This window comes from Mandrillus leucophaeus, unplaced genomic scaffold (genome assembly GCF_000951045.1).
Source record: "Mandrillus leucophaeus isolate KB7577 unplaced genomic scaffold, Mleu.le_1.0 Scaffold205, whole genome shotgun sequence".
Classification (NCBI taxonomy): Eukaryota; Metazoa; Chordata; class Mammalia; order Primates; family Cercopithecidae; genus Mandrillus; species Mandrillus leucophaeus.
In genome coordinates this window covers 1,754,756-1,781,144 of record NW_012102088.1, presented here as the reverse complement: position 1 = coordinate 1,781,144, position 26,389 = coordinate 1,754,756, and the positions used below count along the sequence as shown (strand labels likewise).

At 40.5% G+C, this 26,389-nt stretch overlaps 1 protein-coding gene across 1 annotated transcript in view; it reads left to right on the top strand.

The window, feature by feature from the left end:
- LOC105539444 (protoheme IX farnesyltransferase, mitochondrial) overlaps nt 1-26,389 on the top strand; it is a 140,828-nt gene that overhangs the window by 99,308 nt on the left and 15,131 nt on the right. Inside the window, exon 6 of the mRNA XM_011979740.1 lies at nt 25,146-25,378. Coding sequence (XP_011835130.1) covers nt 25,146-25,378 — 233 coding nt within the window. The remainder of the gene's footprint in view (nt 1-25,145; nt 25,379-26,389) is intronic.

The following is a 26,389-nucleotide window of genomic DNA, read 5'->3' as shown; positions in this document are numbered from 1 at the left end:
GAAGTAGACCCTAAAGATGTGACTGGATTGCTGCAATCTCATGATAAAACTTGAACACATGAAGAATTGCTTCTTATGGATGAGTAAAGAAAGTGGTTTCTTGAGACCTAATGTATTTCTGACGAAGATGCTGTGAACATTGTTGAAATGAAAACAAAGGATTTAAAATTTTATATTGATAGATAAAGCAGTGTCAGAGTTTGAGAGGACTAATTCCAATTTTGAAAGAAGTTCTACTGTGGGTAAATTGCTATCAAATAGCATTGCATTCTGTAGAAAAATCTTTCATGAAATGGAGAGTCAATCAGTTGGGCAGTGTATTAGTTCATTTTCACACTGATATAAAGAACTACTGAGACTGGGTCATTTATAAAGAAAAGAGATTTAATTGACTCACAATTCCACATGGCTGGGGAGGCCTCAGGAAATTTACAGTCATAGTAGAAGGTGAAGCAGAAGCAAGCACCTTCCTACATGGTAGCAGGAGACAGAAAAGCAAAGGGAGAACTGCCACAAACTTTTAAACCATCAGATCTTGTGAGAACTCCCTATCATGAGAACAGCATAGGGGAAACCACACCCATGATCCAACCACCACCTCCCAGCAGGTCCCTCCCTCGACATGTGAGAATTACAATTTGAGATGAGATTTGGCAGGGACACAGAGCCAAACTGTATCATTCCGCCCCTGGCTCCTCCCAAATCTCATGTCCTTCTCACATTTCAATACACAATCATGCCTTCCCAACAGTCCCTCAAAGTCTTAACTCATTCCAGCATTAACTCAAAAGTCCAAGTCCAAAGTCCCATCTGAGACAAGGGAAACCCCTTTCACCTATGAGCCTATAAAATCAAAAACAAGTTAGTTACCCACAAGATACAATGAGGGTACAGGCATTGGCTAAACGCTCCCATTCCAAGTGGGAGAAATTGGCCAAAACAAAGGGGCTGCAGGCCCCATGCATGTCCGAAACCCAAAAGGACAATCATTAAATCTTGAAGCTCCAAAATAATCTCCTTTGACTCCATGTCTCACATCCAGGGCACACTGTTGCAAGAGTTGGGCTCCCAAGGCCTTGGGCAGTTCTGCTTCTGTGGCTTTTCAGGGTACAGCCCTCATGACTGCCTTCACGGGCTACCCTTGAGTGCCTGTGGCTTTTCCAGGCACACGGTGCAAGCTGTCAATGGATCTACCATTCTGAGGTCTGGAGGATAGTAGCTGTCTTCTCACAGCTCCACTAGGCAGTGCTCCAGTGAGGACTTTGTATAAAGGCTCTGCCCTGGCAGAGGTTCTCCATGAGGGCTCAGCCCTTGCATGCAGCAGACTTCTGCCTGGACATCCAGGCATTTCCATACTCTGAAATCTAGGCAGAGGCTCCCGAAGCCCAACTGTTGTCTTCTGTGCACCTGCAGACCCAACACCATGTGGAAGCAACCAAGGCTTGGGGCTTGCACCTTCTGAAGGCATAGCTTGAGCTGTACCTTGGCTCTTTTTAGCCACAGCTAGAGCTGGAACGGCTGGGACACAGGGCTGTACAGAAGCTGTACAGAGCAGCAGGGCCCTGGCCTCAGCCCATGAAGCCATTTTTCACTCCTATGCCTCTGGGCCTGTGATGGGAGGGGCTGCAGCAAAGATCTCTGGAATACTCTGGAGAGATTTTTCCCATTCTCTTGGCAATTAACATTCTGCTCTTCATTCTTATGCAAATTTCTACAGGCCGCTTGAATTTCTCTGCAGAAAATGAGTTTTTCTTTTCTACCATATAGTCAGGCTGTAAATCTTTCAAACTTTTACATTCTGCCTACCTTTTAAACGTAAGTTCTAACTTCAGACCATCTATTTGTGAATGCATATGACTGTACACCTTCAGAAAAAATCAGGTCACCTCTTGAATGCTTTGCTGCTTAGAAATTTCTTCTGCCAGGTATCCTAAATCATCTCTCTCAAGTTCAAAGTTCCACAGATCTCTAGGGCAGGGGCATAATATCTCTTTGCTAAAGCATAGCAAGAGTGACCTTTACTCCAATTCCCAATAATTTCCTTGTCACCATCTGAGACCACCTTAGCCTGGACTTCATTGTCCATATCACTGTCAGCATTTTGGTTAAAACCATTCAACAAGTCTCCAGGAAGTTCCAAACATTCCCACATCTTCCTGTCTTTTTCTGAGCCCTTCAAACTTTTCCAACCTCTGCCCACTACCCAGCTCCAGAGTCGCTTCCACATTTTCAGGTATCTTCATAACAGCACCCCACTCCTGGTACCAATTTGCTGTATTAGTCCATTTTCACACTGCTATAAAGAACTACCTGAGACTGGGTCGTTTATAAAGAAAAGACATTTAATTGACTCACAGTTCCACATGGCTGGGGAGGCCATATGGACAAACAAACTGACTTGTTTGAACATTTCTGGCAAATCGTTCTGGCTATAATGATTTTTGTAATGAGCGAGTTAGATTTAGAGCCTCCTTTTATTCCCTGGCAAAGAACACACCTTAGAGTTCATATGTCACATATTAGGGACTCACATTGAAGAGTGAATCCTTTGGTTTGGATGTGGTTTGTTTGTCCTCACCAAAACTTGTGTTGAAAGTTGATTCCTGATGTGTTGGTGTTGGGTGGTAGGGCCTAGTGGGAGGTGTTTGGGTTATGGGATCAGATTCTTCATGAATGGCTTGGTGCTATTGTCATGGTGAATCCGTTCTTGCTCTCAGGAGACTGGATTAGTTCTCATAGGAATGGATTAGTCTCTGAGAGAGTGGGTTGCCATAAAGCAGGATGCCCTCAGGTTTCCCCATTTGTACTTGTCTGCTTCCCTGTTGACCTTCTTTGCTGTATTTTGATGCTGTGTGAAAGCTCTCACCAGAAGCCAGAACCATGCCCTTGAACTTCACAGCCTACAGAACAGTGAGCTAAGTAACTTCTTTTTTTTTAATAAATTACCCAGTCTCAGGTATTGTTTTATAGCAACATGAAATGGACTAATATAGTGAGTAAACCCACTTTACAAGTTGAGTCTGCAAACTCAGTCATGCAATTAAGGAAAATGTCAGAGAAGTTTAACCTCTTAATAGAAAGATTAAATATTATCCAGTTTTAACTTGGTGACTGGAAAAAGCCAATTAGCAATTTTACAAATTTTTATGTAATAAATAACATGTGAGTCTTCAGGCATTCTTCATATGATGATCATGGTCTAATGAAAAGTGTTACTTAACTGACTCTAAGCATGACAAGTCATTTAATTAATCTCTCCACATTACTGCTTCCTCATGTGTAAAGAACAATCATAATTGCTAACCTAGGCCAGGTGCGTGGTTCACACCTGTAATTTCAACACTTTGGGAGGCAAAGGTGGGCAGACCACTTGAGGCCAGGAGTGTGAGACCAGCCTGAGCAACATAGTGGGACCCTGTTTTTACAAAAAAAAAAAAAAAATTAAAATTAGCTGTGCATGGTGGCACGCTCCTGTCATCACAGCTACTTGGAGACTGAGGCGGGAGAATTGCTTGAGCTCTGGATTTGGAGGTTCCAGTGAGCTATGATTGCACCACTGCACTCCAGCCTGGGGAACAGAATGAGACCCTGTCTCAGGGAAAAGAAAAATCCTAACCTGTTCATCTCATAACATTATTATGGATATAATAATAAGATCACTAAAATCATGTAAATAAAAGTACGTTGTTAGGGAAGAGGTTTAAAGCTGTAGAGAAATGTTGAGTTGTTTACAGAATTTGAATGTCTTTTTAAAATTTGCTTTAAAATACACTTGTCAGCTAATAACATAAAAAAGAAATTCAAGTTACTTTCAAAGGATGGGGAGGAGTAAGCAAAAACACTTGCTGAATAAGTGAACTCAGAGTGAAAACTGTGTGTTTCCATTATGATTAAGTTGGTAGGCAAAAACACTCAGTGGAAAGTAGAGTGGCGGGTTATTGAAACTTTCCCTCATACTATCATCATCAGAACACTTTTGTGGAGAGTGTTGTCTATGTAGAAAAGGGTGCTAGTTCCTAAGGTTGCAGAGAGGTGAATAACATGGTCTTCATTCTCTTGGAATCACGTCGAGGAGATGGCAACACACGTGCATTAAAAGGACACTAAGTGTTGTCAAAGGTGCATTTCACTCAACAAATGTGTTTTTTTAATGCACACGCCAGCCGGGCATGGTGCTCGACCCTAGAGGTGCAGTGGTGATGAAGACACACTTCTGTGTCTTGTGGGATTCTGAGTCATGAAGCATCTCATGTGTGTAACGTGCTAAATACCACAGACAGGCCCACTGTGACGTGGGAGCACAAAGAGGAGTATCTCCCTCAAACTGAGGAGGCCAAGGATTACTTCTCAGGGAATGAGTCTTGAAGCTGAGAACCAGAGGATGACTAAGAAATAAGCCATTCTGCCTGTTCCCTGCTGAGCTCTTGTTTCTGTTCCTTCCTCCTCCACCTACTCTAGTTTGGTGGTCCTTAACCTTCTCATCTCACTTCCCTGCATTTACTACACTCCACACTGTCTGCACCTCCAGCCCAGATTGCTTTTCTGAGCCTAGTTCCTTTGCAAATCTATTGGGCTGCCCCTGCAGGCAGCTCACATTTTGTATGTTTTACCCCAATTCACTTTCGTTCCCAAATCTTTTTCCTTAATACCTTAATTTATGTTCCAAGGTCAGGCACCTATAAAGCCATCCTAGACACTCTTTTTGTTATCCCCTTCATCTGATTACTCAACAAATTGTGTCTTTTCAACCCCCTCGTTTACCCTGGAATCTATGCCCTCTCACCTCAGTGCTTTAGCTTCAGACCATCATCAGTTTTGCGTGGGTTATTACAGCACATCCCAGCTGATTTCTCTGCCTTCTTCCTAACCCTCCTTCCATCTGTCTTCCACTCAGCTGGCAGATAGGTCTCCTGTAAATGATCAATCACTCTTTCACCAAACATATTCAAGACAAAACACATATCTTGCTGTGGTGAAAAGTACTGCAATAAACATGAGTACAGGTATCTTTTTGATTTATATTGATTTCTTTCCTTTTGGGTAGATAGTAGTGGCATTGCTGGATCAAATGTTAGTTCTATTTTTAATTCTTTGGGAGATCGCCATACTATTTTCCATAGAGGCTATACTAATTTACATGCCCATCAACAGTGTGTAAGAGTTCCCTTTTCTCTGCATCCTCATCAACATCTTCATTTTTTGTCTTTTTATAATAACAATAGCTATTCTGACTGGGGTAAAATGATATCTCATTGTGGTTTTAATTTGCATTCCTCTGATGATTAGTGATGTTGAGCATTTTTTTGTATACATTTTGGCTATTCGTATGTCTTCTTTTTTTCTTTTTCTTTTTCTTTTTTTTTTTTTTTTGAGACAGGTCCTGCTCTGTTACCCAGGCTGGAGTGCAGTGGCAGGACTATGGCTCACTGCACCCTCAACCTCCAGAACTCATGATCCTCCCACCTCAGCCTCCCAAGTAGCTGGAATTACAGGTGCCAGTCGCTGGGCCCAGGTAATTTTTTTTACTTTCTGTGGCTGGTCTCGAACTCCTGGGCTCAAGCGTTTCTCCTGCCTCAGCCTCCTGAAGTGCTGGGATTACAAGTGCGAGGCAGCACACCCAGCTAATTTTTTTTTTAATTTTTTGTAGACACAGGGTCTCATTATGTCGCCCAGGCTGGTCTCAAACTCCTGGCCTCAAGTGATCTTTCCATCTTGGCCTCCCAAAGTGCTGGGATTACAGGCATGAGCCACCATGTATGTCTTCTTTGAAAAAATGTCATGTCATTTGCCCACATTTCCATGGCATTATTTGTTTGTTTTTACTATTGAGCTGTCTGAATTCCTTGTACATTCTGGGTATTAACACTCTGTCGCATGAACACTTTTAGGCACCATTGTCAATACTGTGTTACAGAGGGGAACAAAACAGACAAAATTCTTGCTGTCGTGGAGCTTGCATGCTAGCCATTATATCTGGCGGGTAGCTAATGCTTAATAATGGATGGATGGACAGGTGGATGGATGATAGAGAAAGAAATGACCTCCCAGGTGGGAGAAATACGGAAGTAAAGATACCAAAGAAGGAATACATGGCATCTGCTGTCAAGGCGATGAGAAGGTTATTAGGACAGGAGTGGAGAATGAGTAAAGAGACAAAATGAACATCAAGATAGAGAGACAGGCTGTAGACCTTGACAGACAAATACACTTTAGATAGGTAGAGAATGAAGCAAAGACCATATCAGGCAAGATGAACATGGTGAGCAAAGGTGCAAAGACGGGAGTGCAAAATATATGTGTAAGGATAAAAACAGGCAACCCGGCCAGCTGTGGAGGGAAGAATGTGTATAGGAGAATTGTGAGGAAGTTAAACTGGGAGGAGGTTAAGGAAAATGTACGGACCAGACTACACTGTGAGGGCTGTTCTGTGGGAATTGGACCTTGGTCCATGTTGTTCTGGAGCTCCTAACTAGTACATAGTAAGGCAAGAGAGAGAAAGAAAAGGCACATACATTGGAAAGAAATGAAATTCTTTTCACAATGTGATTGTTTACATGGAAAATTCAAAGGAATCTACAGAAAAGCTACCAGCAGTAATTAGTAAATCTAGCACGGGTGAAGGATACAAGGTCAGTATACCAAAATCAGCTGTGGGATTCCACTTCCAGCATGGCAACATGGGCTGCTCCCCAGTGAAATTGGGCTCGGCAGAGGACTCTTTGATAAAACACAAAAGCCACAAACCACGCAAGAAAAGTAGATAAACTGTACTTCATCAAAATTAAAAACTTCTGCTCTTCAGAAGACACTTAAAATGAAAATATAAGCCACAGAGTAGGAGATGACATTTGTAAAATACAGACATGGTAAAGAACTCATGTCCAGAATACAGAAAGAAGTCTTAAACTCATTAAGAAAACCACCTTAAAAGTAGACAAAAGGGGCTGGGCACAGTGACTCACACCTGTAATCCTAGCCCTTTAGGAGGCCGAAGCAGGAGGATTGCTTGAGCCCAGGAGTTTGAGACCAGTCTGTGCAATATAGTGAGACCTCATCTTTACAAAATTTTTTTTAAAAATTAGACAGGTATGGTGGCATGTGCCTGTAGTCCCAACTACTTGGGAGGCTGAGGAGGGAGGATCACTCGAGCCCAGGAAGCAGACATTGCAGTCAGCTAAGATCACACTGGTGCACTCTAGTCTGGGTGACGGAGCAAGACTTTGTCTCAAAAAAAAAAAAAAAAGTGTGTAAAAGATTTAAATAGGCCCTACTCCAAAGATGAAATACAGATGTTAAATAAGCAAAAGATTTTCAGCGTCAGTAATCATTAGGGGAAATGCAAATTAAAAACACAATGAGATACCACTACACACCGATTAGCATAATTAACATTTATTAAAAGCAACAATACAGTGCTGACAAGGGTGTGGAATACCTGAAGCTCTTATATATTGCTAGTGTGAATGCAGAATGGCACAATCAATTCAGAGAACAGTTTGGCAGATTTCAATAAATTTAAACAAAATTTACCATACAATCGCACTCCTGTGTATGTGTGGACACATGTCCATACAAAGATCTGTACATGAATATTAGCTTAAATATCCCTAAAGACAACCTAAACATCCCTCAGCTGGTGAATGGATAAACAAATTACGCCTGAAATACTACTCAGAAATAAAAAGGAACAAACCACTGGTACATGCAGTGACACGGGTGTGTTTCAAAAGCACTATATTAAGTGAAAGAAGACAGAGACAAAAGACGACGTGCCATATGATGCTATTTATGTGACATTTCAGAAAGCCAAAACTAGGCACAGAAGTAAGGTCAGTGGTTACCAGGAACTGGGGGGTGACAGGAGGGAACTGGCTACAGAGGGGCATAAGAAACTGTTTGAAAAGATAAATTTGTATGTTCTATATCTTGATTGTGGTAGTGGTTACGCTGTGTTTACCTTTTTTTTTTTTTTTAACTCAGAACTAACGGTACACTTGAAATTGGTAAATTTGTATATGAAAAATTAGAGTCTGTTTTAGACTAGATTTTTCAGAGCACTTGGTTTTTCCTTGGGGAATAGAATGCTATAGTTTGTAGAACATAAGATTTTGGGGTCCGACTGCCTGGAATCAAAGCCTAGCTCCTCTGCCTGCTTCACCATGCAACCCTGACCATATTATTAACTTCTCTGAGGCTCTATTTCCTCACCTGTAAAATGAGGATCGTGCCTTCCACCTCACAGAGTTATGTGAGAAAACGACTGTTCTCATAAAGCCATCAGTAAATGATACTGTTGTCATCATTGTTACTACTTTTTTCAGAACTGTGTCCTGAGCATCTCTGGATGTAACGCTCTGTGCTAAATGCTGGAATATGACCAGCGTGACCTGATCCCTGCCTTCATTCCAGTCCAGTGGGGAAGGTAGAACATGAGCCAGTGAACAGATGAACTCTAAAACATCATTCTAGGTGGGCATCAATGGTACCAAGGAAAGAGACAGAATGATAATACAGAACAACCGGGAGAGAGCACTCCAGAGCAGGAAGGCACTGGGAGGGAGTGGATTGGAGTTGAGACCTGAAGGAGAGTGATGCGGAGATCTGGGGGAACACACGGTGGCTAGAGTGGGCTTGTACCTGACACTATAAATAGAAAGGCCAGTGTGGTGAGAACATAATGAACAAGGGGCAGGGTGGCACAAGATGAAGTCAGAAGGGCTGGAACGCCGTGCGCAGTGGGAGAAGCCAGAAATGAGTTGTACAAATGGGGCTGGTGTGACCAGATTTAGGTTAAAAGAACCCTTTAGCTGCCTGGGTAAAATAGACCATAGAATCCCAGGAGAGAGACTTGGGACAGCTCCTGGCATGACTTGATGATAGCTTGGACCAGGGTGGTCACAGCAGAAGTTCTGCTGTTACTCAGCTCAGAATTCAGGCTGGCTACCATTGGCTATCTTCTCTGAAATGTTCCCATCTCTATTACCTATGTGTATCTTCACCTTTATTACAGTGCTATAGCTCTGTCTACCTGTAATTCATTACAAGGGAGAGGAGCAAAGGAGACACTAGAACATAATCCCAGAGAAGGTGCCACTGCTTTATTCAGTCAAATCCTCACAGCCATCACCAACAGAAATACATTTCTGTTTAGCCAGGCTGCCAATGCTTGCATTGTGAAGACAGAACAGAGTAAACCCCGCAGGGAAACTGAACCCCATAGAATTCTCCACCTCTCCTCTACTGAGAGTCTTCTTAAAGGCAGAATGGTTTGAATGCCCAGCCATCTAAATATAGTCTTTTCTTTGTTCCCTCTTTTAATTTAACTCAAATCCTAGTGAGCACAGTCATTATTTTCCAGAATTGCACATACATAACCTTCCGTGTACTTTATGGATGAGTTCAGGGGATTTTAAAGGATAATTTTGAATATAATATAGTTTCACCTTAGGGCTGACCTAAATGAACGGAATAAACTGCAGCCCCACTGTTTCAAGAAACTGAAAATGCATCTGGTCCTATTACAGCTTTGAGTGCCCGTCTTGGTGCTGCTTGCCTGTTTGTTACTGGGCTCCCTTTTGTCTATGTTGTTTCAAACGATGGAGAAAGTGACCTTGAATATATTTAATAAACAAGGAACAGTAAGATAATTGACTGTTTTTTGAAATAGTTACAGTAAAAACCCTTTACATTTTAAGCAATATAGAAATTTTCTATAAATTTTTTTTTTTTTTTTGCAAATCAAAGGGGAAAATGTTTATAGCTAAAATACCATTAAAATACCATTTAATGAGAATAAAATCAATGCAATGACATTATCATTTGTTTCATCTTCCCAAGGAGAATAGAGAGGACAGTAGTTAAGTTTTAGTTATGTTGATTGCTTATGTAAAATGCTGATTCCTGCCAGCAGTCGCCAGGTATCTCTCACACTGCTGGGAGAGGAATGTCTTGTCTTCTTCATCTGGTCGCCCACGTCACTGTTCTAGGGGCTTCTGGCACTGGCGCAAGGCAGAGCTGTGCTTCCTTGAGAGTGTGCCAGGCATTCACTTTGGTTGCTTCATTCTAGTCTGGGAGCAGACACAGAAGGGAAAAGAAAGAAAATACCATTTCCATATATCTGAGGTATCACTTATAATTTAAAAAAAAAAAAAAAAAATGGTTGTCTTATCATGTTCGGGAAAATTCTGGTCTTCCTGTTTTCCTTCTATTTAAATTCATCCAAAAACTTCCAGGGACACAAGAAATTATGAGCTATTTTGACCATCCGTTCCAGAAAAGACTATGGCCTTACAATAATTGCAAGTGGTTAATAGAAACATCCTTTTGCAGCTTCTATTTACCAAATGTAGTTCCTGTAGAAACACTTGACCCCGTGGCTTTCTGCTTTTTATGTCAGCTCTGGGGCCTTTATGATAGAATTATTTATCAGAGTCTTTAATGGCTCGGGGCCACTTGATGAACTTGAGTACACTGTACATCACATCACTTAGGAAGCATCCCAGATGCTCATGGATAAATCTAGAGTCATGGTGCATTTGGCTAAAGAGCTGCACATGAGGAAGTCTGGAGAGAAGTGCTCCAGAGGGGTCACAATGGAGCTGTCTTAACCTCTGCTGTCAGCTTCTCACCACAGAGTTTATCCCTATTAACTTGGAGCCAGACAACTGCATCTGTTCCCCTTAGGCTGTGTCAGCACAGCCACCTCACAGCCTCAGGGACCCATGGCTTCCACTCTGGATACCCACACTGGTAAGTGGGACTTGGCAGAGGCAAAATCAAGTAGTTTGTTTCTGACACTTCTGAGCCCGTTTCTTCGCCACTTTTATATCGCCACTAGTAACTCCCTTCCCTGTACCTCTTACATATCACACAGGCAGCCGGTGTCCTTGAACGCCTTCCACTTAACGAAGCTCCATATCTGCTTGCAACACTGGCCCTAATAGGATAAATGGATTTAGTAGTTTTAGAGTGGCCAAGAGGAGGGGATGGCAGAAGAGACAAGTGGTTAAAAGTGAATGTTCTCAATATTTCTTCTAAAATATACCTCAGTTCTTCTCAGGAGGATATAAAACCAAGTGTTTTGCCCCAGCAGATTATATAGCTGCAGAGTCTAACACCTATTTTGGAATGTTTCTGGGGGTCCTTGGGACCCCTTTTCTATCTTATGGTCTTCCGTGCTGTAAGACCTGGAGACCAGCTGGCCTGAATGGAGGTTGTGGGGCCTGAGGGCTCTCCCAGCACCTCTGTCAGCCCTGCTGCCTCATTGGTTCCTTCTCTTCCGACTTCATATTTGACAGGTTGTCCTGTCTTAGACAAAAATCTATTAAATTTGCCGCTCCATCCAGTTAGTCTTCTGTTTATCTTCTTTGTAGCCAGACTTCTGGAAAGAGTGGCCTGCTCACCACTTCGCTAGTTACAGTTCAGCTTCCAGCCTTACTATTCATCTCTGCTTTTCTCTGTACTTTCACTACATTTTTCTCTCTGCATGTGGGCCCTTCCAATCTTGATCACTCTTCACTTAAATGGACTCATATCAAAATGGCAGCCTCAGCCTTAACCCTTAGGTCCTCCAGCTGAGTTCCCTATCCCAATTCCAAATCTTTTTGAGAGAAAATTTGATGGCTCCAGCTTGGGCCTGATAGTTCCTCCCTGGTCCATTTCCCTGGGACAAAAGAAAGGGTTATGAGGACAATTAAGCATTAGGGATGGGAATGGGAGGACAAAAGTACCTAAGGCAAAGGGAGGGATCCAGGGCAGCTTCCACAGGACTTTATGTGGCACTTGGCCAGATGTGTATCTCAAGCTATGATTCTGCTTTGTAACTTTCTAGCTGCAATCCACCTCCCCAACTTTCAACACACACGTTACGTCAAATTCTTTCTGTGTGTTATAATTAAAGCCAAAAAGATTCTTAATATTTACCAAGTCTTATATTTTGCTTCAGAGATGTGTTTCCTAGTTCCATTAAAATTGGAGTTTCTGTTCACGTTCTCCTTGTTTTCAGAGAAGACAGAGAGATAGACACCTTTAATCTACCATCTCTTATCAAACCTGAGGTCCTTCAGACTTACATTTTTAAGGTATCTTACACATTTTTTTAGTGATATCCTTTTTGCTGGTCTATCCTAATTTAATCTTTCTTAAGGTTGTCAAGACCTACTGTTTCTTTTAAATATTTTGGAACCATATAATTATTTTCTTCAATTCATCAAGAATGTATTGATCACCTGTAATGTACAAGCACTGTCAGTTTTATTTTTATAATGCTCAAAGCTTTATAATCTGGGTGAAAAACCTAGCCACATGTATAAAATGCTTAACAGACAGCATAAGGCAGCCCAGAAATATGTGTTGAATGAAATGAATAGAACGGTACAAACAAGAATTTCTCTGGAAAGTCAGACAAAGAAGAAGGACAGAGTGGACAGTGAAAGCTTCCTGCAGGCGGGGCCAGGACCGGGCCTTTCTTCTTGTTATTTCAGAGACATCTGTATTTTGATTATGTCTCTTTTGAATTATCTGTTTTCCAGCTTGGTGACGCTGACAGGGAAATAATACATGTCAGCATTAGTTTTTCCAACTTAATGGGTCAGATGAGAGTGATCCATAACATGTAAGCTTTAGGTGTGGGCTGTAAGCAGGAGAGATTGCACGATAAGAGCAGAGCAAAGGGTTATTTAGAGAGGATAAATTAAAACACTTGGAATCGGGGTCAGTCAATACCTGGTTTTGAAATGAATGATGAAAATGGAGTTTTAGAAATGAAATGAATGGATTGTTTAGTTGGCATTATTAACTTAAAGAACAGGGTTTAGCTTAAGTATTATAGGGCTTTCCAGGAGACATTTTTCAAATTTACTGAGGGTTTTACCAGTAAGCACTTAAGCAAATGTAAACATTTTGTGGGCTGCAGGGGAGCCGTGGATATTATTCATCACCCAGGCACGCTAGTCTAGTAGACGGGTACCCAGCCAGGCTAAAGCTCTGCAGAGTTTCTAAGGATTGTTATGATTACTCTCTTGGTGTGTATATATTGCTAATGTAATAAGAACATAAACATTTTACAAGTATAGAAATTTCTTTTTTTTTTTTTTTTTTTTTAGTGTTAACCAGTAAAGTGGCAGGAAGAACAAATTTGGCCTCAACTTAATAATAGTGGTGTTAATGTAGAGAACTTACCCTTAAAATAAAACTACTCTCTATTAACCATGCTATGAAGAGTTCACAAAAACTTTTTGTACATACTGTGATGCTTAGTCGTTACAAAGGTTGAACAAGAGGAACGCTGCTGGGATTTTCTGAAAGTTACACTCCTCTCATCATGAGAAAAAAGAAAGCATTTGTGACTATTTTGAAGCATTGTGAGTTGTGGCAGTATTCCTAGGGATGAAGGATTCTTCTGTTCTCATCTCCCTTTTTATAACCAGAAAATACCCAGATATTCTAATAAATATGAATATGAAGAGTTAACTGTCATAGTAACTTAGTCTGTCACTTGTAGCCAATTAAAACATATGTTTTAGGAGCAAATATCTTTTACTAATAATCTAGGATCATTTTACCTAATGTCCCTTGACTTTGATTCCTCTCTTCTCACATAAGATGATGTGAAAAGATGGGACACAATCAAATGCTGTTTTCATTGGTTGGTGTTACATGAGTGGAAGTCTCACGATAGTGTTCTCTCTTTTGCATGGTTTGTAAAGGTTCATTTGGGCACCATTCTTAAGTACAGAGAATATAAAGATGAATAGTGCAGAGTCACTGCACTAAAAAAAATATGGCATAATGGGGTGGGCAGGCACAGCAGCAGCTCATGTTAGTATAAGGACTAAGAAGTGCTGTGAGAACTCAGGGACAGACATGGAGACCAACCATGGGGAGGGGCTCAGGAAGGTGAGAACAGAGATGGAAAATGTCCTTGGAGGAGTTTTTTGATATCTAAGCTGAGTCTTAGAGGATGAGTAAGAGATGGCCATACAAAAGATAGAGAGAAGTGTTTCGGGGGCAAGGGGGTCAATTCTAGGGCAAAGGAGCTAGATAGATGCACAGTTAATTAGATACCTTCACAGAACAGATCAGAGATGGCAAAATGATGGCCAACAGACCAAATCCCAAAGAGGCAATTTTTTGTTTGGCCTGCTGTGCCAACCTGGTCCTTGTAGATGTCTGCGTTTGTAAACACGGTCCCTGGCCAAAGGTCCTGGTCCCGAGGGGCAGGTAAGGAGATGGAGTCAGAGGTCAGCACCTATACCTTCAGGTAGCTGCACGTGCATGCCGCTCCCGGTCTCCAAAGCAGCAGAGATGGATAGTTTTATTTCCCAGCTTCATTCTTTATAAATTTCAAAGACTCTTTAAAATTTGTTGACCCTATTTTGTGCAGGTGAACAAAGGTATTTTTTTGATAGAGTCCTATAAATTAAAAATAAGGAGGCAGATCAGAGAATTCAACTATCTGGCTCAGTGAGGAGAAAGGAAAAGTATGTGTCTCTCACGTGGCAGGCATTGGATGTTTTGGAATCCAGGAGCAATGGAGGGATTCAGTAGGTGGTCCCTGCCCTCAAGGAGTTGGAAAAACAAACTAAGAGATTGGACTACTATGCTGGAAACCCTGATTTTCATGGCTGGGACAGTAGGAATCACTTCTTAAAAATCCCAGAGTCTTTGTACAAATTACCCTTAATTTAAGCTGAGTTGGTATAGCATAATTCAGGGGTCACCACGTGCTCCCCTGTGAATTCGAAGGCTGAATCTCAGTGGTCAGCAATGGGGAAGATTCATTTTGGTCTTTTTTTTCTTTTTTTTTTTTATAGGCAATCTTTCTTCTCTTCCTTCTAGATTAATAAGATTCTTTCAGTCCGCTTTCAAAACTCATACAGCGTAGATCTGGTTTGTTTTCTTCCTTGAAAAAAAATTGTTAATATAATACCACAATCTCTGAGCCAAACATCATGTTGCATGCCTATAATCGCAGCTACTCAGGAGGCTGAGGTGGGAGAATCACTTGTCGCCAAGAGTTTGAGCATTTTTTAGAGATGGGACCCCATTTCTTAAATAAATAAATAAATAAATAAATAAATAAATAAATAAATAAATAAAAAGGTGTCTGTGTGTGTGAAACCACAGTCTCCATGTTCTGAATCTAATTATGCCAAATATATTTTCTTATATTCCTCGCATTTCTTTTAAACATGTTTTAAAATTTACTTTTCTCTTAAAATAGATTTTGTTTTCTCATTTTCTTCACAATTTCCTTAAGTTCTGAATTTGCATCAGTCGTCTGCCAGTCTACAGTATCTATAACTTGAGACATGTTCAGAAATAGAAAACTCCTAAATAAGATTCTGGGGAGACATTTTCAAAACAGTTCTCGGTAGAGACTTTCTCCAGAAACTCATTTCCAAGCTCCAGTGTGGGATTTATGCAGGAAATTAAAGTTAAATTGTCTTGGTTTGATTAAGGTTCTGCATTCTCTTTTGTTTTTGAAGAAAGGATATTTTATTTTGTAATTTCAAAATCATTTATTCTGGAGGAATGACCAAGAAGTATGAAATTAATTTTTGTCTAAACTAATTACCTGCAGAGCTGCTCAAAATATAAAGCTTTCTTGACTGAACATTTCATAGGCTTCCCTGAGACATTGCTTAACAGAAAGGCCGTGTTTCTCCAGGAAGTTATTTAAAAGTCAGGTAATTTAAATTACATTTATTAAGTGCAATACATAGGCACCAAATTAAAGCTTGTTTCTCTCTTATTTGTTCTTAATTTCTGTAGAAAATTATACTTTCGTAGAGCTATGTAAGGGCTGATGTTTAGTAAACAAAACAGTGTTATATTTAAATAGGAGAAAAAAATAATTCATAGAAATGTGTGGACCAATTTTTCCCCACTCTCAATACATCAGTTTGTTTTCTACAGTAGCCTTGGGCGGGAAAGGCAGAAGTAGAAAAATCCCAAGCATTGATGTTCAGTAAAAAGACATCTTAATGTAAAATGTAATTCAGTTTTTTATATAAGTTTTGAAACAAATCATCATTCAACCCTCAGCATAAACCATGAACCTATTTGCATGCATGAGTGAATGAATATAAAAGAATTTTTTTGTTCAAGAAAATTACTCTTTTTCTGCCCACCCCCTATCAAGTAGTGCTGTTTTTCTTATACATTTATTCTGTGTTGTTGAACATTAAAACTTTTTTGCAATATTATCACACCCTGTTCACCTCTATTTCAGATTGTTCCTATATAAATTCAATCCAGCAAGAATCACTCACAGAGATATTAATTCCTCTGTTCTTAATAAAAGGCTATTACAGCTACCAGTGCAGTGATGCAAGAACACCAACATTTAAAAAACATGTTTTGTATGTGATCAATCTAGCTTTTCAATATACCACTTTTTTTAATTTGGTATAATAAAATTAAATTCTAAATAAAATTAAAATTGAAGATAAAAAATCGTGGTATAGTCATAAGTCTTTATAAGTCTGACAAAATAAATCAGGGGAAACAATTTATGGCAAGTTTATCAGCCCCTCCCTCCAGCTCCATTTACATAGGTCCTTCCTATTTAAATTATTCTGTCTTATTTCATCTGTTCTTTCTTGTAGCTGACTTTACAATTGGAGAGTTCATAGTACTTACATGTATTTGTTTAAGGTCTGTCTTCCTTTCTAGACTAAACTCTTGTTTTGTTCACTGCTGTACAGCCACACTTAGCATAGTGACTGACTCTCTAGGCAATGAGAAATTTTAATGAATGAGTGAATGAATGAACAAGTTAACACTATATGCTCATTTAACAAGCACTTTTTAAGTGCTTTATTTACATCATTGTATTTAATTCTTAAGACAACTCTATAAAATACCTCCCATCTTACAGATGAAGAATCTAAGGCCAACAGATGAAATAATTTGCTCAAGATCACATGACTAAACAAGTCAAAACCCGCCTTCCCTATTGGCTTTTTATTGAGCCTTTTTACCTAGGCAAGTTTGCCTTGAGTTTCAGTCTTGCCACTGAAAGAGCCCTACTACACCCTTTCAGTTGAGGAAACCAAGGACCAGAGAGGTTAAATAAGTTGCCCACTTTTAAATAACTAGTTAACATCAGAGTCAGAACTAGAATGCAGGCCACCTGATCCTACTCAGCATGCTTAGTTATGCCAACATGAGGAAACCAGAATATAACAGTAATAATAAAAAGTATTAAAGTATTTTTAAAACATATTTCCTATGAAAAATCCCAACAGTTGGAATAGTAGAGTGAGTACAGTGGACCCTTGACATACTCATGGCCCAAAATCAACAATTATCAAGACTTCTACTACACTTGCTTCATCTTGCCCTTTAAGTACTTTTAATGATCAAAACACTTGTAGCTGTATGATTAAATTAAAACAAAGTAGATAGTGCAGGCAAGTCAGAAGTCTAAGGATATATCCAAAGTTCCTCTGCTAATTGATAACAGAGCTAGTTCACAGCCCTCTGTTCTTCCACTGGAACATGCCAAGAGGCATATAATGAAAGACAACTGAAAGTGGGTGACCTAACCAGGCCTGCCACAGTCGGCACTGGAGTGGAGCGGTTTATGTTGACTCAGCATATGTAGCATGGCCAGATGGGGACCAGCATCACATTTGTAATGGTATAGTAGTTATCAAATCTCAGAGAGCTTCCAGACCACAGGGATTCCTAACAAGTTCCCAGGTGATGCTGATGGTCCAGGAGCCACACTTAGAATCATGATGTGGAGGATCTACCTGGAAATTCCAATGAGGCCTTCTTTCCTAAGGTAACTGAGTCCAGAGATGCCAAAGGAGGCCAGCTTAGCCTTTCTCCTCCTTATCTTGCTTCTAGAAACCAGATGTCAGGGTAACACTTGAACTGGAAGCAAACTGCTAAGGAATTTAAACGATAAAAAGGAGTAAAAGGACTAATAAAAAAGAAACATATTTCACAAAAAATTTAAATATTGAATAAATTTTGAAAGGAGAAAACTCAGGGGTGTGTGTGTATATGTGTGTGTCTCCAGGCTTGGGGTGCTTTCGAAAATCCGTCTAGGAATGGGAAGAGCAGATGGTTTTTGTTTGTTTGTTTTATCAAAGGCTAAATGGTATGATTAGGAGAAAAAGTATATAGAGTAATTGACCTAAAATAACAAGAAATCAGTCCTTGACATAATAGTGTTTGAGATCGCTGAGATTTAGCTCTGACCACATTTTATGAGCACTAAGGCAGAAAATCATAGTTGTGTTTAACTGAGATGAAAAATGAACACTCTTTTCTAACCCTTTTCTATCTAAAAGATAGATCTCTTGATTATAACCCTTTTCTATCTAAAAGATAGATCTCTTGATTAAAACAGCTAAACTTTAACAACCTGAATATAACCATGATATTTAAAGATTTCATGGTAAATCAAACTTAATAACCCACATATCATTTGCTATATTCTCTCTTTATTCCAAACCCGTTATTATTGCTTGTCCTCTTTCTACATACAGTTCCAAAGAGAATCCTTTACTCTTTTTTTACTGATGTCTCATTGTATACAAATATTCTAAAGAAAATCCTGTCGTTACCCCTTTATTTAACTTTTTTCCTCTGCCTTATTTCAAATAAGAGGTCAAGTAATTTGCAAAGATATGTAAAATGTGACAAAATAGTCCAGAAAAAGAAGACTAAGGAGAGACAAAGTGGAGCCAAGAATAATAGAACTAAAAGTGGAAACCACGATCACCCTGGTGTCATTAGACCAAAGAGCCATTCAGTGGGAGAGGAGGGCCCGCTCTCTGCTGGTCTAATGTGCTCCACCAATGCATTTTAGGAAATCTGGAAGATAGATTAAAGATACAAGCTAGCTGAAGGCTGTTTCTCTCAACGAAGCATTTGATAAAAATTATGTGGTGGTGTGCCCATGATTCTTCTTCCTTTAAAATGCCTAACTTGAGCCTCTCTTGGGAGGTGAATTAAACAAATGCTTGTCTCTCTTTGCTGACTTTCACATGGCAGGCAGAGTAATCCTTCTAAAAAGCAGATCTGATCATTTTCTTCCCCTTTTTAAAAACTAGAAGACTTCACTGAGTCTGCATTTGCCCAGAGGTCTCTGTATGTGGCCTTCCTAATTTCTGTGTTCCCTTGATACCTCCTACCCTCATTCTGCTCTCCAGATAGGTGGAACATAAACTTGCCATTCTTCTCCCCTTTGGCCCTCTCACATGCCGTTCCCACTGCCTGCAACTCCCCTCTCCACCCTTTCCGCCCATCTCCCACCCATCCATCAGGTCTCAGTTTAAACATCACTTCTTCCTAGAAACACACCCTGTCCACCACCCAGCATAAACTAGGTTAGGTGTCCCTGAGTGCCCTGTGTTCCACTTGCTGTGCCACACGTGCTTGCCTTTGCCCACTGAAATGACCACCACTACAGCATCAGTCCCCCAGGACAAGGACCACACCTGTCTTGCTTACCATATTATATCCAGTTGTTTTGATTTCAGGGAATGCAGTATTAGGCTATGTGCATAATGGAGTAAACTGAAGGTGCTCTTAAGCCCACAGGAGGCTACTCCCAGGTGTTGGCATCCCAACTCAAGACTCTGGCCACCCCAGGCCCTCAGCAGACCCAGGAAAGAAGAGGCTCAGCAAGTTGTATTACACCAGTGTGCCCCACATACAGTTGGGAGACTCTGGGTTACACGAAAAGCCAACAAATGAGCCTGAGTATAGATCCTGTTTCCAAGTTATTTTACTTGCCTTGAGTCTCAGTTTCTCATTGCTGAAATGAGGTAATGCTATCTCAGTGAACTTGTCTTATTTGTTAATTTTAAGGTTTTTTTTTTGTTTTTTTTTTTTAAGAAACTCAATACTGTTTTTTAATCCTATTGGCAAATTTTATTTTTTGTTTTGCTTTGTTTTTAATGCCACACCTAGTGTTGATACAGGTTCTAGGAGATGGTGCTCTCACATAGTGCTGGTGGGAGTGTCAACTTGTGTGCAGACTCCCTGGAGTACAGCCTGGCAGTACATGTCAAAATCCCTACAACATGTGCATATCATCTGACTTCGCAGTTTCACATCTAGGAATTTATCTTCAGAATTTCTCCTAACCAGAGCTGTGAACAAAAGTCTACCCATAAGATATTTATCCCAGCGTCCTTTTTGATTTTTAAAAATGGAAAAAGACTGAACGTCTTAAAAAAAAAGTATATTGGTTCAATTAATTGTGGTGTATCCAAAGAATAAGCCACTATGTGTTATAAATATTAATGATGATTAAAATATGTATTTAATAGCCTGGGGAAATTATTAAGATATATTGAAATGAATCAGGGAATAAAACCACGATTTAGCATATTCTCAATTTTTTTAAGTAGTTATATCATTGGAAAAAGGCTGGGAAGATATCAACTAGTATGTTCCTCTGAATAACTCATTAAGAATTTCTTCTTTGTGATTTTCTAGAGTTGCCAATTTTCTGAATTGGATGTATATCACTTTTGTTATAAATGTTTTAGGAAAAATGAAACATAAGAGGAAAAATAAATTTCACACAGTTTGCAATTGGAATACCTTTGCCCATAACACAAGAAAGCTCTGAAGTGCACTGATTCAGGGCTCCTCATGCCAGGAGGGGATGGGTTCCTTCAGGTACCTGGATGCTGAGAGTGATCATGGCATCCTGGGTAAAGAGCTTCATTTTCGTTTGCATGGCCCGTCAACCTACCCAGTTCTCATTCATGGCCTTGTGCACGTTGATATAAATACCAAAATTGAGCCACATCATTTTCTGTGATTTTAACAAAGGTCAGAAACTAAACTTTACATAAAATGGCCTATCTCAATAAATTAAATTCATGTGTGCTTTTCTAAAAGGGCTTTTCATAACACTAATACCTTTGAATCCAACTGGCCTCCACAGAACTTGGAGAAGGAATAAACAACCTTCTTCAATTTTTTTTTTTTTAACACAAGGGCCAATTCACGAAGAATAAAATGTTTATCAGCCACCACATTTTTCTCTCTCCCAAAATAAAGCTAGTTTTTTAGAGTCTCATAGGAAAAAAAAAAAAAAAAATCTGTTCTTATGAGCTATAAATTACCTTATTGGAAGAACAACATTATAATATGTGTACTGCTTTTTAGCTATTTCACTTTCCTTTCTGGGTATATGGGAGATGTAACAACACACAGGTATCTTTGTAATCTTTCATCTGGAAATTAATATTGTGTGCCATGTTGGGAAGGTAGATGGTCCCAGATAATATGATGTATGAGGGAACTTCAAAAAGTTTATGGAAAAAAATAGAATTAAAAGATTAAAATTTAAAAAAAACAAAAAACAAAAAACTTATTTCTCAACCTAATCTCCATCAAGGTCAAGACACTTTCGTAAGCAATGATACCAGCCATTTAGTCTATCTGTAAAGAACTCACGGAGTCCTGGGAATTTAACCATGGCAAAGCATTCTTTTTTACATTATTAACTGAAGAGAAATGGATTCCCTTTAAAGACTTTTTAAGATTAGGAAACAAAAAGAAGGCAGAAGGAGCCAAATCAGGATGGTGAAGTGGATGCTTAATGATTTCCCATCCAAATGCTCACAAGGTTGCCCGTGTTTGATGAGAGGAATGAGCAGGAACATTGTTGTGGTGGAGAAGGACTCTCTGGGGAAGCCTTCCCAGTCATTTTTCTGCTAAAGCCTTGCTAACTTTTTTTCAAAACACTCTCATAATAAGTAGATGTTATTGCTCTTTAGCCCTCTGGAAAGGAATCAAGCAAAATGCTTTCAGCATCCCAAAACACTATGGCCATGAGCTTTGCTCTTGATCTCTCTGCTTTTTCTTTGACTGAACCACTGGCATCTCTTGGTAGCCATTGCTTTGATTGTCTTTGTGTTCATGATTGTAGTGGTAAAGCCATGTTTCACCTCCTGTTATATATTCATTTTCTTTTTTTCGACGGAGTCTCGCTCAGTCGCCCAGGTGGAGTGCAGTGGTGCAATCACGGCTCACTGCAAGCTCCGCCTCCCGGGTTCACGCCATTCTCCTGCCTCAGTCTCCCAAGTAGCTGGGACTACAGGCGCCCGCCACCATGCCTGGCTAATTTTTTGCATTTTTAGTAGAGACGGGATTTCACCGTGTTAGCCAGGATGGTCTCGATCTCCTGACCTCGTGATCTGCCTGCCTTGGCCTCCCAAAGTGCTGGGATTACAGGCGTGAGCCACCGCACCCGACTCTTCTTTTTTTTTTTTTTTTTGAAGAAATGCTTCAGGATCTTGATGCCATTTGTTTAAAATTTCCATTGAAAGCTCTGCTCTTGTCTGCAGCCAATCTGGGTGCAATGGTTTTGGCACCCACTGAGTGGAAAGTTAGCTCAACTTTAATTTTTCCATCAGTATTGTGTGAGCTATACCAGTTGAGATGTCTGGTATTGGTTGTTGTTTCTACTGTTAACCGTTGGTCCACTTAAATTAGGGCATGACAAAGATTCATTTTTTCCTCACAAATTGATGTGGATGGTTTGCAGCTGTGGACTTTAATCTTCAGCATCATCTGTTCTTAAACAAGTTATCCATTTGTAAACTGCTGATCTGCGGGGGCATTGTCCCCATAAACTTCTTGTAAAGAATCAATGATTTCACTGTTCTTCTGTCCAAACGTTAGCATAAATTTGATATTTGTTCTTGCTTCTGTTTTAGCAGAATTCATGTTGCTTTGATAAGGGCTCTTTTCAAACTGATGTCTTATCCTTCTTAGTGCCTCAAACTCGATCCTATTCAGACATGTTATAACAAGTTAGTATGAGTTTATTTTGGTGCAAAAAATTTTTGAAATCCATGCATAGTCTTTTCATAATATGCATTTTCCATAAACTTTTTGAAGTCCCCTTGTTTATCTCCACCTTAGAAAAATGTGTTTCAGCAGTTGGTGAGGGATACAGTTGAGGAACAAATAGGAAACTGAGGGATGGAAGAGATAGAGACAAGGAATGCATGTGGTCCACTCCATCAGGATGCTTGGCTTTGAAGAGTGTTGAAGCAAGAGGGGTATTACCTTGGGGGAAATATGAAGAAAGTAATTTATTTGATGCTGGAGGTTAATAGGCAGTAGATGTAAAAGATAAAAGACAGATTAGGGAGGAGATTAAATAAAAACAGTTTAATCTTTAAAAGGAGTGAAGACAGCCTCTTCTGAAATGGGAGAAAGGAAGTAAATCTGAGGGCATTTGTCACTGTTGTATAAGAGGGAAGGGCATCTGTTAAGGCATCTTGGGAGCTAGAGTGAACCTGGAGCCTTGAGAAGGCAGGAGAAGAGTTAAAATTGCCACTATAAGGAACAAAAATGGAAATCAGCCCTGGCTAAGCACCTGCACTGTTAAGCCATCCCTTGAAATGGGGCCAGTTAGTATGAGTGTAGGGCTTTCCCAGCAGGAGCAGAGACAGTAGGTTATTGAGCAGATCCAGGGTGGGAATGTTGGACGGAAAAGGCAGAGTGGATTATTGAGGGTACCTGAGTGAGTGTTGTGGAAGTAACTGACCACAGGGTTCAGAAGAGATGGCCCAGGAACAGGTGGGTGGAAATGCCCCCTCAGGGCAGAACATGCACTCGGAAGTCTCTCAGCTGCAATTTGTGGTTCTTCTGTCACAAGCACCTTGACAGCAACATAGCCCTTGTATTTTCTCACTTTTCCATAAAATTCCCATTCTGTTGGTTCACTCTTTGGGCACAGTGGTTGCAGGCCTGATAGGAAAGAGTCAGGCCTGGCCCCCATAGCAGAGTGGTAGAGTGGTGGCCAGAATTCTCCATCAAGTCACTACTCGCTTTCATATTCTGTTGCCCTGACTTCATTCAGTACTGTAGTTCCAGCTGCTGGGCTCTCCCCTGACTCCCTCCCAGCTGAATTCTAACTCGTCATAATTCTACAAGTTAGTCTTTTTCCTGGAGGGGCCGTCTCATAGATACAGGCCGTCTCTCCTGCCATGGGAACACTGCAGCCCTGTGCATAGAAGGGTATCATCTCACATGTGTGCACGTAGGGTAAAGACTGCCTCTTTAGGGAATTGGCTGTTTTTAAAACCAGAGCACCCTAGAAGCTGCACACTGGTGACTCTTGCTTGCCAAGAAGCGCGTTGTGGAATCTGTAATCCAGCAGGGTCACTGAACACTACACAAACATACCTTATTCAGAAGTGGAATCATGGCTTCTGCTAGGAGAAGGCAGGCTTGAGTAACCTCCTTAGGTTTCTCAAGAAAGAATAAATAAACATGCATATAAGCAGGAACTAGTAGATCCAATTTATCTAGACTCTCAAAAAGCCTTTCACAAGATTCCATACAAAGTCTACTTTTAGAAGTTGGCTCTTTTGAGCAACAGGCTTATAATAATCATTATCGTTGTAGAGTTTTAGATGATGGGTTTCATTTACATAAATAACATTGTGCGACCTCCCCTTGAAAATCCCGTGTCCATAAGTCACATTACGGCACTGGTACTACACAACGGCCACCTGATGTTTACTGTTATTGGGAACCGGTAATGCTGAGCCTGTAATTCATTACAGACATTGTAATGAAGGCAGTCAGAGGCACACCATTGTTACTCATGATCACTAATTAAGTGATGTTATAATGAAGTATAAATACAGGGGGAGAACTGCTTCCAGAATTCAGGTTCTATTTTCTGCTCAAATCTTCCAATATTGTGTTTGAAGTGGTTTGCTCATGACTAAATATAAAATGGAACACTGTGCAGAGGAGGCATTGTCTCAGTCAGGCTTCACTTCAACCCTAGGAGGAAGAGAGGATCATTTCTCTTGTAGAGAGGAGTCAGTGAAACCTAGCTGTCTTATAGCCAGGAAGGGACAGAACCTATATGAATCCAGAACTCTCTAACCCTGACTCTCTTAACCACTTTACTCTTAGCCAGCAAAATCAAGAAGAGCAGCCAGAGCTCCCACAAACATATTCTGTCTTATTGTAAGTTTGTTTCATAAAGAGGATTCCCCATATCCAGGAATAAGCCAGATCAGTACTGCCTCTACTGGATGGGTGGATTATTTGCACTTTGTCAGTGCCGATTCTAGGTAGTGTGATTGAGTTGCGTCGGAGATGATCACTCCATGTTCTCTGCTCTTTTCCAGCCCGTTGCTAGCTGTGTCCTTTGCCACTTGTTGTGCTGTTCCGGGAGTTGCCATTCTGACCTGGGGGGTGAATCCACTCACAGGAGCCCTGGGGCTCTTCAATATTTTTCTGTATACCTGCTGCTACACACCACTGAAGAGGATCAGCATTGTCAACACATGGGTCGGAGCCGTGGTTGGGGCCATCCCGCCTGTCATGGGCTGGACAGCGGCCACGGGCAGCCTCGATGCTGGTAAGTGTTCCGCGGTGTGGAGTCTCACATGAGCACACTCTGGTCAAGGAGGCATTTCCTCCCCGAGCTGTCGCACTTGGTTCGGTTCCACTTCATCCCACACTAATTCTTTTGGCAAATGTGCTGATGCCGCAGACTGAAATTCTGTGGACGCAGAGTCAAGGGAGACCATGTCATCGTGGCTGGTGGGTGGACATGACATACACTTTCCCTTGTAGGGAATGACTAGGAGAAAACAAAAGAAAGAGTGCTGCCTGCCTGTGACTACAGGTAGATAAAGAAAGTACCTGAAGCCACGATGAAAATCACAAACCAAGCTAGGACTAACCAATTCATGGGGCGGGGAGAAGGTATCTGGATCCGACCTCCAGTCGCCCATCAAAGGGGTGTCATCTCACGAGCCAGCCTCTTGTGTTCTCCTCTTATGAAAGGGTGGATTATTTTCATTAGTTTCTAATTTATTTTTATATGATTTGCTTAAATTGTTCATACTGTCTACAATAAAACCATTGAAAGATTTCTACATTTTTTTTGATGGTATGTCACAACTAAATTTGTGGGGTGAAAATAGCTCATTTTTACCATCTGTAAGGGAAGTTTCACAGTCTAATTAGTCAAGTAATTAGTATTTTTGACCGACACTTAGGAAGGAAGTGGTGAGGTTTCCTGCAATATATGTAAGTACATATTTTTCACATGAGAGATCAAAAGGCAGTTGACCATAAACCGTTACCCTGTAAGCCACATTTCTGAAACTTTTCATAAAAGCTCTTACACTCCAATTTGGCAGGCTTACAAATGCGATTACACCTTTACCATGATTGTCTCTTAGAATGGTTTTAATATCCTGTAAAGGTCGGATTTTAATGAATCTACAAATATCATATTCTAAAGCGTATGTGCTTGTGTGTTCTCTGATAAACCTAAAACCAGAGCCCCACCCACGTGGGAGACAGTGTCAGCAAAGCGGTGGTGAGCAGGGAAGCCAGCAGCGCTGCCTGGATTGGGAGC